The 14334-nt window shown below is 46.1% G+C and overlaps 1 protein-coding gene across 2 annotated transcripts in view; it reads left to right on the top strand.

The window, feature by feature from the left end:
• Positions 1-14334, top strand: part of gpr158a (G protein-coupled receptor 158a) — a 60279-nt gene that overhangs the window by 26590 nt on the left and 19355 nt on the right. For both annotated transcript variants that reach the window (XM_027029636.2, XM_027029634.2), the window contains exons 4-5: positions 3098-3297; positions 6567-6635. In XM_027029636.2, coding sequence (XP_026885437.2) covers positions 3098-3297; positions 6567-6635 — 269 coding nt within the window. The remainder of the gene's footprint in view (positions 1-3097; positions 3298-6566; positions 6636-14334) is intronic.

The following is a 14334-nucleotide window of genomic DNA, read 5'->3' as shown; positions in this document are numbered from 1 at the left end:
GAGAGCCAGAGAGGTTGCTGGTTGCGTTGTTGTTATGGAGATTTGTGTCCCCACAGGCAAATTTGTAGCACCGCACAGCATGATGCAACAAGCCAGTGAGGGAACGGGGTCACAGACGTCTGTGAAGAACTGTTCACAGAGGCCTACTTCCTCCCATTTGTCCTGGAATGGAATCAGGGGAATGAGCGTTGGAACCAGAGTCCAGAGCAGACAGCCCTTGCAGGGAAAGACCTTGCAGTTTTGGATAGTGAAGTTAGAACTGCCCTCATGTTCGGTGAGGTTAAACTATGTTATTCGCTGCATTTATTGCAGTGCTTAGTTAGCGTACCTTGGTCATTTTTAGTTTTTTATAAGTCGTGTCTTCTAAAATGTAGGTCAACCCAACTCAACCCAGATCTTTCTGTTGACAATAAAAAAACTACAGCCCAACGGTTCTCCCACAAAAACTTTCCACTAAAGTGTTCAAGCGTTTGAATATTACCTCCTTTTTTTTTTTTTTTACTTTGACCCCCAGCAAATTGCTGGAGTGATCTCCTTCAATTTCTGTTGCTTCCCTCTGATGTAACCAAGCCTGATCCTAGATCGCTTTGGTTGGGGGGGTTAGTGAAAACATAGTGGGTGGGCGTGTCGTTAAGCATAAGAAACATACTGGGTGGGTATGTCTTTGAGCATAAGAAACATACTGGGTGGGCGTGTCTTTAAGCATAAGAAACATAGTGGGTGGGCGTGTCGTTAAGCATAAGAAACATAGTGGATGGGCGTGTCTTTAAGCATAAGAAACATAGTGGGTGGGCGTGTCTTTAAGCATAAGAAACATAGTGGGTGGGCGTGTCTTTAAGCATAAGAAACAGTGAGTGGGCGTGTCTTTAAGCATAAGAAACATAGTGTGTGGGCATGTCTTTAAGCATAAGAAACAGTGGGTGGGCGTGTCTTTAAGCATAAGAAACATAGTGTGTGGGCGTGTCTCTAAGCATAAGAAACATAGTGGGTGGGCGTGTCGTTAAGCATAAGAAACATAGTGGGTGGGCGTGTCGTTAAGCATAAGAAACATAGTGGGTGGGCGTGTCGTTAAGCATAAGAAACTTAGTGGGTGGGCCTCTCTTTAAGCATAAGAAACATAGTGGGTGGGCGTGTCTTTAAGCATAAGAAACATAGTGGGTGGGTGTGTTGTTAAGCATATTTTGAAAGCCAGAACTATATTTAGGGCTTGCTTGGAAGAATGATGCAAGGAGATGCCAATCCCCCATGGGAACCATGGCAACAACCCTATCCGCCCCCTTTGGATTAATTTTATGTCATTTAAGATGTCTGTTCTCAATACTTTCATTCTAACCACATGTGCGATTTATGCACTAAGTTGCCTTGGACATATCAGCAAGTTGTTAAACACCTATTGTGGCCATTCAGATGAAGTGGTTCTGTGGCGAAGGCGGAGGTCAGCGACCCTGTTTGGGTCTCAGACCCAGGTCAGTCCCCCTGAACAATACCCGTCGCATTACCCTCTCTCTTTCAGGTGGTGAGTCTCTGTCACCAAAGAATTTTCTAAAACCAGCAATCACATTAACCAGTGAAAGATGTTTGGAGTTAATAAAACTAAAAAACATGTCCCTATAATCTTAGGGATTGGTCTTAATATGTAATTAAAAAGTATAATTAAGAAAGCCACCACCAACTGATTGGTCAAGACTAGAACTGCTAAGCTAATTTAGTGAGATATTACCACTAGCATCTTACATCTGTGCATTTAAAGGTTCAGAGAAAGGGCTTGTAGCTGACCCTGAAATGATGACACAATAGCACAATATTGCCTTCAAATTACCTTCAAATTGTAACACGACGGAAGTAAAAATGAGAAGTGAAAAACACCAGAGCAATATCGCGAGTGCTGGCATCCATGCAGGGTAACAGCTTAAACAACATTCATATTTCCATTACTGACAAGATGGCTTATATCAGTAGGCAGGCTTCAGACACACTAATGCTAACACGCTGCACTCTACCACCACGCAAGCGACTGCAGCTTTGCGCATACATGGTACAGTTTGTATGAAACTGTTACACTTAAGACCTCAACCTGCTGTGCGGGCAAAACTGCAGTTCGGAAAAGCTTTCAAAACTGGCTGCGACACTGAGGACTCGCCCAAGCTGTGATCTACTGCGGCAAGCGTGCGGGAAAGAGCCAGCAGGAACCGCCATCTGACACGACACGGAGCTAGCAGTTAGCGTTAGCAAGTTAAGTGCTTTTTGTAGTCAGAAAATGTCATTTATAATACATTCGAGTAAATTATATTAGTCAGCTTAGTTAGACAAATAAAATTCAAGCGACAAACCACTAAAATTAAGCTAACGTTACCGCGCGGCTGAGTTTAAACTCGTGAAGCCGCTAAAATGGCTGTAATAAGTAGCTACCTCTCCAGTTTGCAGTTGGTTAAAACCTCTCTGCTGAACTGCACAGTGCAGTCTGCCGGTTTTATATGACTCAGACAGCAAAGAAACAATAATTAAAAAAAAAAAAACAATAAACAGACCCCAGCCCGGCTCTGGAGGTCACAGTACTTGGGGAGAGATGGACTCTCTGGCCTGTGTAGGGGAACGGCGCAATTCCACTGGTATTTTCTGCGTTACTCGCTATGCTGTTTGATCAACTCATTTGGATGCCCTGGACGTGAAACGTGTGAATGCGGATCGGAATAAGGTGGGAAGACGTGGGCTGGTGTGTGAGGCTGCAGCAAATGCTGCTTCAAAGGGTTAGTCCAGATGGTGCTCGCCAGGGCCAGCACATCAAACGGTCTGGCCGGCCCGCCAGCGAGACAGTGCAGGCGACAGCTGGAGAGCTCCGAATGTCACAGCCGTGCAGCGCCGCAAAACGGAACCACAGTTTAGCCGGAGTCAGCTTTGATGCGGCTCTTGCCACCAAATTAATATAAAGTCAAGTTTCAAGCTACTTCCGTTTGGCAAAACTGGTATGGATCAAAAGCTCCAGTGTGTAAATGTCAGAGTCGAGTCTTTACCAAGCGGCATAATCACACCCACCTCTCATCCACCAGCCTTTACTGTTGCGATTTTATAATGCAGCCTTTTTTTGCGCTCCACACAGGGAAGGCTCCGTACGAGGAGGACGACGCTCCCAGCCTCTGCTTGCCATGCCAGGAGGGCTGTGCATACTGCAGGGATGACACACCCTGCGTCGCCCGGGCCGGCGGCTACCTGCGCCTCAGCCTGCTGTCGTTGCAGGGGTTGTTCATGCTGCTGGCCCTCCTCAGCATGGTGGTGGTTTATCACTTCCGCAGGAACAAGGTGAGGCTCACTGGTGGTGACCACGGCGATGAGACGTAATAGGGTAGCAACTCGGGTCACACGGGTAACGTACAGGGACGGACAAATAGATATGACTTTAGCAATGTCACACTGTCAGACTAACACCGAAACTCACACCGTTCTCGTACTGCAACATTCACACTGAGACAGGAAAAGGGTGGGTGTGCAGCGTTCATAAGCAGATGTTTGCCGCCTCCAGGTTTGAGGCTGGACGAAGTTGCTGTGCTCTGTCTACATTGCATACTGTAGCAGCAGCAGTGCAATAAGATGTATCACTTAAATCGCAACTGTGGTTGGCATAGGATTACAGTCAAACACCATGTCTCTAAACAGAAGTAAATCATTTCAAATGCATACTGAGAAAGTAGCGTTGAAAATGAGATTAGTGAAGTATCAGTGAAACTGAGTCATTAGCATAATACGGTGTACTTATGTAATAAACAGTATGTGATTAACAATAGTCGAGTTGAGGATATGTGATGCGTTGAAACTAGCATGAAAGGGCTACGTTTGGTGCCTCCTTTCACTATCGCGCTTCCAGTTTTCACGTTTAAAAAAAGAAAAAACTCTATAGCTGAAATATGGATTATTGGTGAATTATTGAAAACTTGTAGTATTAAGAACCACAACAAAGAAAATGGATGTGCTTGTATGAGAGAGAGGGAGTGAGAGAGGGAGACAGAGAGAGGGAGAGGGAGAGGGGGGGGAGAGAGAGAGAGAGGGAGAGGGGGGGAGAGAGAAAGAGAGAGAGAGGGAGAGGGGGGAGAAAGAGGGGAGGGAGAGAGAGAGAGAGAGAGAGAGATCAAGGCAGGGTGAGTGCGAGACAGTTCAGGTCAGACCTCCATGACTGTAGGAGCGTCTGTATCTGCTCTTAGAAAGTGCTTTCCATGACATCTCTCCATGCATAAATAGTGCTGGGCTCCTTCTGAGTAAGAGCAAACACACTCAGGCTCAGCTACACACACACACACACACACACACACACACAGCTGAACAAATCTCCCTCCCTCAAAGTTATTCGATCTGCTGAGATTTTTTTTCAAGGCATACTAGCTGAGAGAGAGAGAGACAGACAGAGACTGACTGCAGCACTGCAATACTATTTGTTTCCTGAAGAAAGGTGCCGTGGATAGAAAAGACCAAACTGGCTTCATCAGTCTGGCTGTTTGTCCTGACTTTACCTTTTTCACAATGGCTACAAGGTGGTGAATGCGGGATGTCTTTAGAAACGGCATTTAAGATGTCTGTTCTCAAAATTTTCAGTCTAACAACAGCAGGTACATTGGGCAGTAAAATATAAACTTTTTTTGTAATTCACAAAGTAAAATACAGAACTTTTATACTGAATTTGAGTCTGTTTTTAGAGTATTTCTATTACGTATGGTTTTTAAGTGACAGTAAAATTAAATTTTACATGAATTATATATTATTTAAAAATTAAGTCTGTTATTACACTTAAAATATGTACAAATGAAATGTACTTGTAAAATGTAGACTGTATGATTTTTGTACATAGGAACATCTGTCAGGTGTTCAGCAGTGGTCAACACAGAAGGTCTCCACTTTCCCTAGTGCTGCTTTTCCATACTGCACATAATGACATGAGTACACTGGAACAAAAAACAGAGAAACTGAAAACAGATTTGGATTCAGCATGCAAAAATACACAATAAACAGGTATTTTTTTGGCAGAAGCTAAATCATTGTTGACCAGAAGCTAAATCATTGGGTGTGACTGACAGGGTGACCAGTGAAACTAGTGTTAGTAATATGATTATACTACATATATATTACAATTATTTCAGATGAATTAGTATATGCATTAGTCCAGGATTGTCCAACTCTAATCTAACACACCTGATCCAGTTCATTATGAATGTAAACAAATCAAAACGCAATATGTTGGACCTAAACTCTGCGTGGTGGTCGAGCTTCAGGAGTTGAGCAGTACAGTTTCATTTTTTATGAGCAACCTCGTTTTGCTGATCATGTTGTTTAGTTTATTGCAGCCTTCTGAGTGTACAGTGGTCTTCAGCTGCTTCTCTTTGCTTGTACCCTGCAGTTCCAGACCCAAACCTTTCCTGATGCCCACACTACCTACTGGTTCAGTAGACCCCTAAAACACGTGCATCTGGGCTTTTACTGGACCCATTCAAAGGCCTTTACATGTGTTTGGGATTAAGAACCAGGATGAACGGCAAGACCGACCAGTCTGACCCGGTCCAGTGTTGAGCGTGCTCGAGTGCAGTCTGCCCAGTGCTCGCTCACCCGAGTGCGAGCCGGAGTGGTATCAATGCCCTTGTTTGCGGTTCCCAGTGATGTGGCTGTCAGCTGGTTTTGATTCAGACCAAGCATGAAGTGCATTAACCCTTTAGTTGACGTTTCCATTTTTACCGTAGATGGTGTGTGCTCGGTTACAGGGTTCAGGTTCACAGAGCAGGGTCGCAAGGCATCCGGAGGGGTCATCTATACTAGAGATCTTCACCTCTGAACCGCAATTCCATTTTCTTGTCCTGAGTTTTGTAATCACTGATACTTAATTGATCAGTTTGTGTCTCACACCTGACTCATGGGTAAATGGTGGGGGTGGCTGTGGTTCCATTTGAATACTTGGTACTGTGACTTAAATTAAGTACCAGTGATGACAGGATTTGGAGTTCAAGGTGTCTTTTTTTCCAAGGTGACCTCTGGTGGATGTTGACAGCAGATGAAGTCTGCCTGAAGTCGTTTTTGTTTCAGCGTGCGTTGCCTGTGTCTCCTGGCTGTCTCATTGCAGTCGGCGGGTTATCAACATCTGTTCACCGCTTTCCCCTAGCAGACGGCACGCGCGGAGCGTTGAAAAAAAAATTGACGCTCTCTCTCCTGCTGAAATACACCTGAGATCTGAGCAGTGATCCTGAGTCTAGCGCTCAGCGTTTATTTCTTCATGCTGTTTTCTCACGGGTATCGGAACACGGCTTGGCGACGGCGAGCTGTTTGCGTTTACCGCCGTGTACCCTGCAGTGTGTTCAGCTCAGTCGCGTTACTCGGTCGCACTTCTGCGAACACAGGGAGGGGCAGGCTGCGTTCATGGGGCTGGCATTAGCCTGTGGGGCACAGGAGCGATTCAGCGTTAATACTCGTGCTTCATTAAGGGGGGGGGGCAAACGATAGAGCCTCGGTGTGGCCTCAGCCTGCTTTATGAAGCTCCGAACCAAAGCTGCCAGCACCCTGGTTCACCACGATTTTGTTCTGTCTTTCTCTTCCAGAGCATCAGGGCGTCAGGACTGATCCTGCTGGAGACCATCTTGTTTGGAGCTCTTCTTCTCTACTTCCCCGTAAGTCTCTCGTCTTCGCGCTCGGTGTGTGGCCCCGGCTGGAGACAGAGGAGACTCGTTTACGGCGGGCGCGACATACGGGTGACGAACCGTTGGGCAGCTCAGTCGAAGGCCTGCGCTAGCGCCGATTTTCCTGAGTATGAGAGATAATTAAGGCAGGAACCTGCTGTTCTCCGTCAATGCACGGTGCCCAGTTCTATGCTGGCAGCAGTTTGGGGCTTGGCATTTTCCCTTCGGCAAATGATCTGATATCCTGGAAAAAAAACCCCCACCATGAATCTTGTGGGCTTTCCTGTGGTTTAATGTTCAGTTTGTTAATTTTAATGATCAGTATGTTCCAGTGTGGTATGTCCACAGTTAGAAACCTACTCTCCTTTGTCACTATGCCGATGGACATCTAAATGACACCTAAATGAGCAGATCAAAGGAGAACCTTTAAAAGTGACAAAGCTGGTGCTATGTCAGTGAGCCTAAACTTACAGTTTATCAAGGCATTTGTAAATGTGGTGGGGTGCATATTTAAAATGCATGGCAGTGCATTTGATACACTGTTTAAATGACTCTTACTGCAGAAAAGGAGATTCTGACACCGGTATATTCATTCAGAGCTTTCTACATCTCATCAGTTCATTTGATATTGATGCAGAAAGATCTGGTGTTATCCTTTGTTTGGTTTTGCCCGAGGGCTCTCGATAATTGCAGTTTAGCATTAATCCCTAGGAACCGTGGGCTTGCCCTTGCACTGCAGAAGTGTAATTAAACTAAACCTATTTGGAAGTCTCTAATCAAAGCAATTAGCAAAAACAGCTTTCTGGAAAGTACAAATTCTTTTGGAGGTTGTGCATAAGTTGTGGCAGGGATTTGAGATGAAAGGTGGGGTAAAAAAGGATACAACTCCCAGTGATGGACAGATTCAGGACAGGGAGACAGAAGTGAATGGACATCAGGCAGCCACACTGTAACCCTGCCGTCTGCAAACGTAGGAACCTTCAGGAGGACGAGCATCTCTTGCTCACAGAGGCAGCGCTGGGAGGACAGGCTGGGATAACGTTTTGGAGGACAACATTTTCCCACTCCGTTCCAGCTGAGACAGGCTGTATTAGCAGAAAGCAAAAGTCACGCTTCATTATGCAGCGCGTGCGCGCATGTGTGTGTCTGCAGAGTGAGCAGCTTCTCGCTTTGGCTCAGGGAGAGAGCAGAAGGGAAGATGTCTTACACGTTCATGGGCCAGCAGATAGGAACTCCGGCAGCCAATCAAATGGCTCGGCTGAGGCAGAGGAGGGGAAGAGAGACTGTTCCATGACTTCAAATCTAAATATAGAATCAACAATATTCGCCCTTTCTGTCTGTATTGCTCTGCTTCTCCATATCTCTGTCTCTGCGTCTTTCCTTCTCTGTTAGAATCTCAATATCTCTCGGTGTATCTGTATATCTATCATGTCTCTGCTTTAAATATTCCCAGTGTTATCAAGTTGTAGAAATGATTTAGAAATAGCCCTAGCACTATGGGAAATGATGGTATGTGTGTGTGTGTGTGCGTGTGTGCGTGTGTGTGTGTGTGTGTGTGTGCGTGCGTGTGTATACATGTGTCAGGTCACAGAAACACACACGGAACTTAAAGGGAAAAGCCATGTGGATGAGGCGTCTGCTTTGTGGGTCCTCTCAGACAGGGAGGTTTGACCTCGGGAGACCCAACACTGTCATAACAGTATGCTGGAATGTTAAAATGTGCCCTCGTACAAGGACATTGTGTTTTTCACAAACCATTTCCTGTTTTAGGACATTTCTTAGTTTCCGTAGATGTCAAGTACCACTACTTACAAACAGCAACAGAGGCATTAAAAATGCACACAGCAACATCGGTCTGCTCTCAGGAGGTCATTGCCTAGCTCACTAATGGCAAACGTTTGACCCTGTACGTCACCTGTTCTCCCATCTACTGACACCCCAAGTCACCTGTTCTACTGTCTGTGCTGACATGCTGGCTTACGTGTTTAACGCCTGCTTTACACTGGGCGATCATCGTTACGATTATGCTGCTTTTGGTCATGAGTTAATATCTGTTGTCTTTAAACATGTCGTGTGTCATAGTCTACAGTAACCAAAGACAAGCTACAATTATTTTCTGGCAGTGACAGAACTTGTGCTCCAGACTCGCATGGCAACTGCTGGTACGATAGACGTCTCAAACCTGAGCAGTCTGGAGTTATGCACAACTCACATACCAAGCAAACAGTAGTGTGGTGAACCGAAAACATATGTGGGACTCAGAAGAAGAAGAAGAAGAAGAAGAAAGGTGTTTTGATGTCTCCTCTGAGACGAGACTTCCTGGCCTTGCACACTTCTGTTCCAGCTGCGTGGTTACGGGACTCCAGTTTCTGACAAAAAGAAAGTTGCGTATGGATGACCAAAGCAGAATTTCGTAAATGTATCGCTGTAAAATCTTTGTTGTAGTTTAACTTTCAGAGGTTGCACAGTGTCATGGAGTTCACGTTTCAGTTGCATTATCTTGTACAGTGTGAAGAAAACATGAGCGCTGTGTGTGTCTGTGTGTGTGTCTGTGTGTGTGTGTGTGTGTGTGTGTGTGTGTGTGTGTGTGTGTGTGTGTGTGTGTATGGGTGTGTATGGGTGTGCGCGCACTCTCCTCTCACTCCTTGGTGCTTGTCAGCACGTCACATTGGGAGGCTAATGAGAAACAGTATGATCTCCACGTTCCAGTCTGACCTGACCAGGCCCTGAGTCACACATGGCCTTCTGTCTTTCTGTTGGGTCCCAGGCTCTAGTGCTTTCTTGCCCTCTCTGACCCCCACAGCCTGGGATTCTGCCTTATTTCTCAGAAAGAAAAGGCACTGTGAGCAAAAAGGAGAAGCAAAGGAAGACTCCCCTTCAGCCTGGAGAGAAGCCTTGTGACTCCCAGCTGTGAGCATCTAGGCTTCACCAGTCATGAGCTCTGCATCTGTGTTCTGTTCACCTGGATCCTGTACGTGTTAATGCGGATTCGTCACAGCTTCGTAGCCGTGAACGTCACTAGAGGTCGCCCAAGGTGATGCGGCTGGAGACGCATGGCAGCTAGAAGCTCTGTAGCTAGAAGGAAGCCTCACACACACACACACAGAGCATGCAAACCTGAGCTCTATTAACCTGAAGTTCCCCTGTCATTCTCCACTGCTGTCTCTAAGGAGCCGAGAATGACGAAGGAGGGAATTGTTTGGCTCGAGCGTACGCTACTCTGACAGGGAGATCTCGTGTCTCGAGACCAAACTGCATGTAATTTACACCATACAAGACCCAGGGGGTAAACTGCAGTAGCCCCAATGCCCTGCTCTGTTTGGCTGCCAATTGCCCCACACAACTCGAACTCAACCTCCCAACCATACTCACTCACATACAAACACTGACACACCTAAACGGGTTCGCATATTAACAACAACATGGGGGGGGGGGGGGAAGCGAGAGAGAGAGAGAGAGAGAGAGAGAGAGAGAGAGAGAGCGAGAGCGAGCCCTGGCAGTGACGTTGTTGTGACAATCAGGATTCCAGAGCTGCATGTTCACATTATCACACAGAAGATTAACGTTACCGCTGTCAAAGAAAAACCGATCGGATCTTTTTGCCTCCGTGACTCACTCTGGGTTGTTTTTTGACACTGGGGAGAAACTGCTTTTACCAGACCTCGCACTGATTAGCCTACATGACCTTTATCCACAGTTGTCAGCTATCGTATTATACCTGGTGACTGACTATAAAGTCATCTCCCTGGTCAGAGCACACGCTGTTTCACTTGCTTTGTGAACGACTTCCATGTCAGCGCTGAGCAAGACCGGCTACGTCTGAACAGGAATGAAAGTCTTTGGTCTCGCTATAATGTCTGAGGAAATGGTCCCAGTGCCACCATGCTTAGAAGGTCCTTTTACACACACACACACACACACACACACACACACACACATGTGCGCACAAACACACACACACACACACTCACACACACACACACACACACAGACAGAGCTGTAAATCTCCCCCATCCTTGCTGTAGTTCTGGAGCTGTCCGTTATCGGTGTCATCTGTGCCTGGTCGTCATCTTCTGCTCCGTGACTTCAGAGTCTGAGCCGGGCCTGTGTTCACCTCCGTCACCTCATTCTGCACAATCCTTCCAGCTCTTACAGAACAAACCAAACAAAACAATGCTAGTCTGAGGAAAGTTGCTTTTAGCGGATACCGTGTTACCATGGCAACGGACAGCCCTAGCGTTAGGTCATTGTGAGTGTAGCAACAAATTAAAACTCTTCCAAGCAGGCCGTTTCCTCACAGCTCATGAAAATCTGACACACGGTTTTCTTTAGTGCAAGTTGTCCCCTGCGTATGTGCACAGCGAAGGCTTCACAGAATGACAAACTTGTGACAAATAAATATTGACAGACTGCAATTCATTTCATAATGACTTAAGTTTGTCATCCAGTATAATGTTAATGTTAATGGAAACATACATATTGCCCCTCTGCATGTTGTCATGGCTTGACAGTGGTTATTAATGGACATGACCAGTGTGAACACAGTCTACTCAACAAATAAAAAAACATAAGAATATTATCAGCCGAAACGATGTGCAGAGTGTTGGTTTGATGCTAAGGAGGCGTGTAAATCCTCCAAAAGTAAAAATCCTGCCAGAATTTTGAATCATCCAGTTGATTTCACTCATTAATTATGTTCGCTGGCTTGATCGTATTGTTCTGGTTAGGTGTTTGGGCCCAAATCATGAGAAGAATAGGCACAATCACTCTTACAATCACTCCTACATTCACCTACAATCACTCTTACAAACACTCCTACAATCACACTTAGAATTACACTTACAATCACTCGTACACTCAGTTCTACACTGGGAGTCCACATCAGTGTGGTTATAGTTCTTTAAAAAACACACTAAACATATCCTTCTGTCCATAGGAGTCAGTACCCACCACCAAAAAGATGATTTGTGTGAAACTGAGTTTAATTTCCAATATCTTCTTGTGTACATTTGTATGAATTTTGTCCCCTACAGTCCTCTAATGTCCTCTACAGTCCTCTAATGTCCCCTATAGTCCCCTACAGTCCCCTATTGTCCCCTATAGTCCCCTACAGTCCTCTAATGTCCCCTACAGTCCCCTACGGTCCTCTATTGTCCCCTATAGTCCCCCTATGGTCCCCTACAGTGCCCTACAGTCCTCTAATGTCCCCTACAGTCCCCTATTGTCCCCTACAGTCCCCTATAGTCCCCTACAGTCCTCTAATGTCCTCTACAGTCCTCTAATGTCCCCTATAGTCCCCTACAGTCCCCTATTGTCCCCTATAGTCCCCTACAGTCCTCTAATGTCCCCTACAGTCCCCTACGGTCCTCTATTGTCCCCTATAGTCCCCCTATGGTCCCCTACAGTGCCCTACAGTCCTCTAATGTCCCCTACAGTCCCCTATTGTCCCCTACAGTCCCCTATAGTCCCCTACAGTCCTCTAATGTCCTCTACAGTCCTCTAATGTCCCCTACAGTCCCCTACAGTCCGCTATAGTCCCCCACAGTCCACTATTGTCCCCTACAGTCCTCTATTGTCCCCTACGGTCCTCTGTAGTCCTCTGCATTCCCCCTACGGTCTCCCTACAGCTCCTGTAGATCTCCACGTTTTGATGTGTAGCTTTGGTTATAGAAGGATACTTAGGTTACTGTAACCTCCGCCTATTAAAAATGAATACTGTTCTATGTCACCTAAACTAAAGCTTTGGGTGCCATACACTGTGAGTAGGAGAGGCTGATGGGATGATTGACAGATGGCGAGTATGCAGTGGTGTAATTCTGAGATCACTAGAGTCACTCTCAGTCTCTGGGTTTTCAGAGACGCCACACATGGACTAACAGGTCTGCAATGTTCTACCGATATGAGGTCGGTTTAGCTCAAATCCAGTGAACTAGCTATGCCTCAGAAATAAAAACATTCACCTGTTCCCTGGACCTGGACTAGACTGGAATGTTAGTGGTGATATGACTAATCTTGTTCTAAGAAACTGGCCTTGAGTGCTTCAGATTCCTGAGAAGTTGGTCTCTCCCTCTCGCTCTCTCTGTGTGTCTCTCTTCCTTTCTTTCTCTCTCCTTTTAATGCAAAGCTCACGACAGCAGTCTGAAATCAGGATGTGAATGTGTGCGGCACATTGAGCAGCTGGCGGTTATACAGTGAAATGGAAGTTCTCTCTTTTACTGATCCCAAGATTCAGCAGTGCACAGTTCCGGTTAAAAGCTGCAGGCTGAGAAGAGAAAAGGAAAGGGCGCCCTCCAGAAGGTGGCGCCGTTTTGTTCTTTGCTGCCGGCCGCGCTCGGGTGGTGTGCGCCCTGCCTCGTGGTCCATATCGCCTGTGTGTGCTTGACTTCTTTACGCGGTGCCTTATTTAAGCCCTTTCTGGGTTTAGACCGTTTGTCGGTCAGTGGTGTGATGTTGGCTTTTTTTTGTTTTCGGTTGTGTTCATTGGTGTCGTTAGACACTTTAGTTGGTTAGTCCAACCGAAGTGTTTGTTCCTTCCTTTTCTCCTTTGCTCATGACAGAAAAGAAAAAGAAAGAAAGCAGCTGTGTGTTTGACACAAGGTCTGAGATTAGGAGCTCGGTGTCAAAAGTACATGAATGTTTCCTTGTGTTTCCCTGTGTTTTCCTGTGTTTCCCTGTGTTTTCCTGTGTTGCCCTGTGTTTTCCTGTGTTTCTCTGTGTTTTCCTGTGTTTCTCTGTGTTTTCCTGTGTTTCTCTGTGTTTCTCTGTGTTGCTCTGTGTTTCCCTGTGTTGCTCTGTGTTTCCCTGTGTTGCTCAGTGTTGCCCTGTGTTTCCCTGTGTCACCCTGTTTCTCTGTGTTTCTCTGTGTTGCCTTGTGTTTCACTGTTTCTGTTTCCCTGTGTTGCCCTGTGTTTCTCTGTTTCTCCGTGTTTCCCTGTGTTTCTCTGTGTTGCCCTGTGTTTCCGTGTTGCTCTGTGTTTCCGTGTTGCCCTGTGTTTCCCTGTGTTGCCCTGTGTTTCTCTGTGTTGCCCTGTGTTTTTCTGTGTTTCTCAGTGTTGCCCTGTGTTTCCCTGTGTCGCCCTGTGTTTCTCTGTTTCTCTGTGTTTCTCTGTGTTGCCTTTCTCTGTTTCTGTTTCCCTGTGTTGCCCTGTGTTTCTCTATTCCCTGTGTTTCTCTGTGTTGCCCTGTGTTTCTCTGTGTTTCTCCGTGTTTCTCTGTGTTGCCCTGTGTTTCCGTGTTGCTCTGTGTTTCCGTGTTGCCCTGTGTTGCCCTGTGTTGCCCTGTGTTTCTCTGTGTTGCCCTGTGTTTCTCTGTGTTGCCCTGTGTTTTTCTGTGTTTCTCAGTGTTGCCCTGTGTTTCCCTGTGTCGCCCTGTGTTTCTCTGTTTCTCTGTGTTTCTCTGTGTTGCCTTTCTCTGTTTCTGTTTCCCTGTGTTGCCCTGTGTTTCTCTATTCCCTGTGTTTCTCTGTGTTGCCCTGTGTTTCTCTGTGTTTCTTTGTGTTGCCCTGTGTTTCTCTGTGTTGCTGTTTCCCTGTGTTTCTCTGTGTTTCCCTGTGTTGCCCTGTGTTTCTCACTTCTTGTCCTTACACTTCATCTCTGTTCTTACTTGTCCTCCTCTCTCCTTCTTTAACTTCTCTCGATCTTACTCTTTCCCTCTCTTAAGTTTACTTCCTGTCTTTCTTAAGCTTACTGTT

Source organism: Electrophorus electricus, chromosome 10 (genome assembly GCF_013358815.1).
Source record: "Electrophorus electricus isolate fEleEle1 chromosome 10, fEleEle1.pri, whole genome shotgun sequence".
Taxonomy (NCBI): domain Eukaryota; kingdom Metazoa; phylum Chordata; class Actinopteri; order Gymnotiformes; family Gymnotidae; genus Electrophorus; species Electrophorus electricus.
This window is presented reverse-complemented; position numbering and strand designations above follow the sequence as displayed.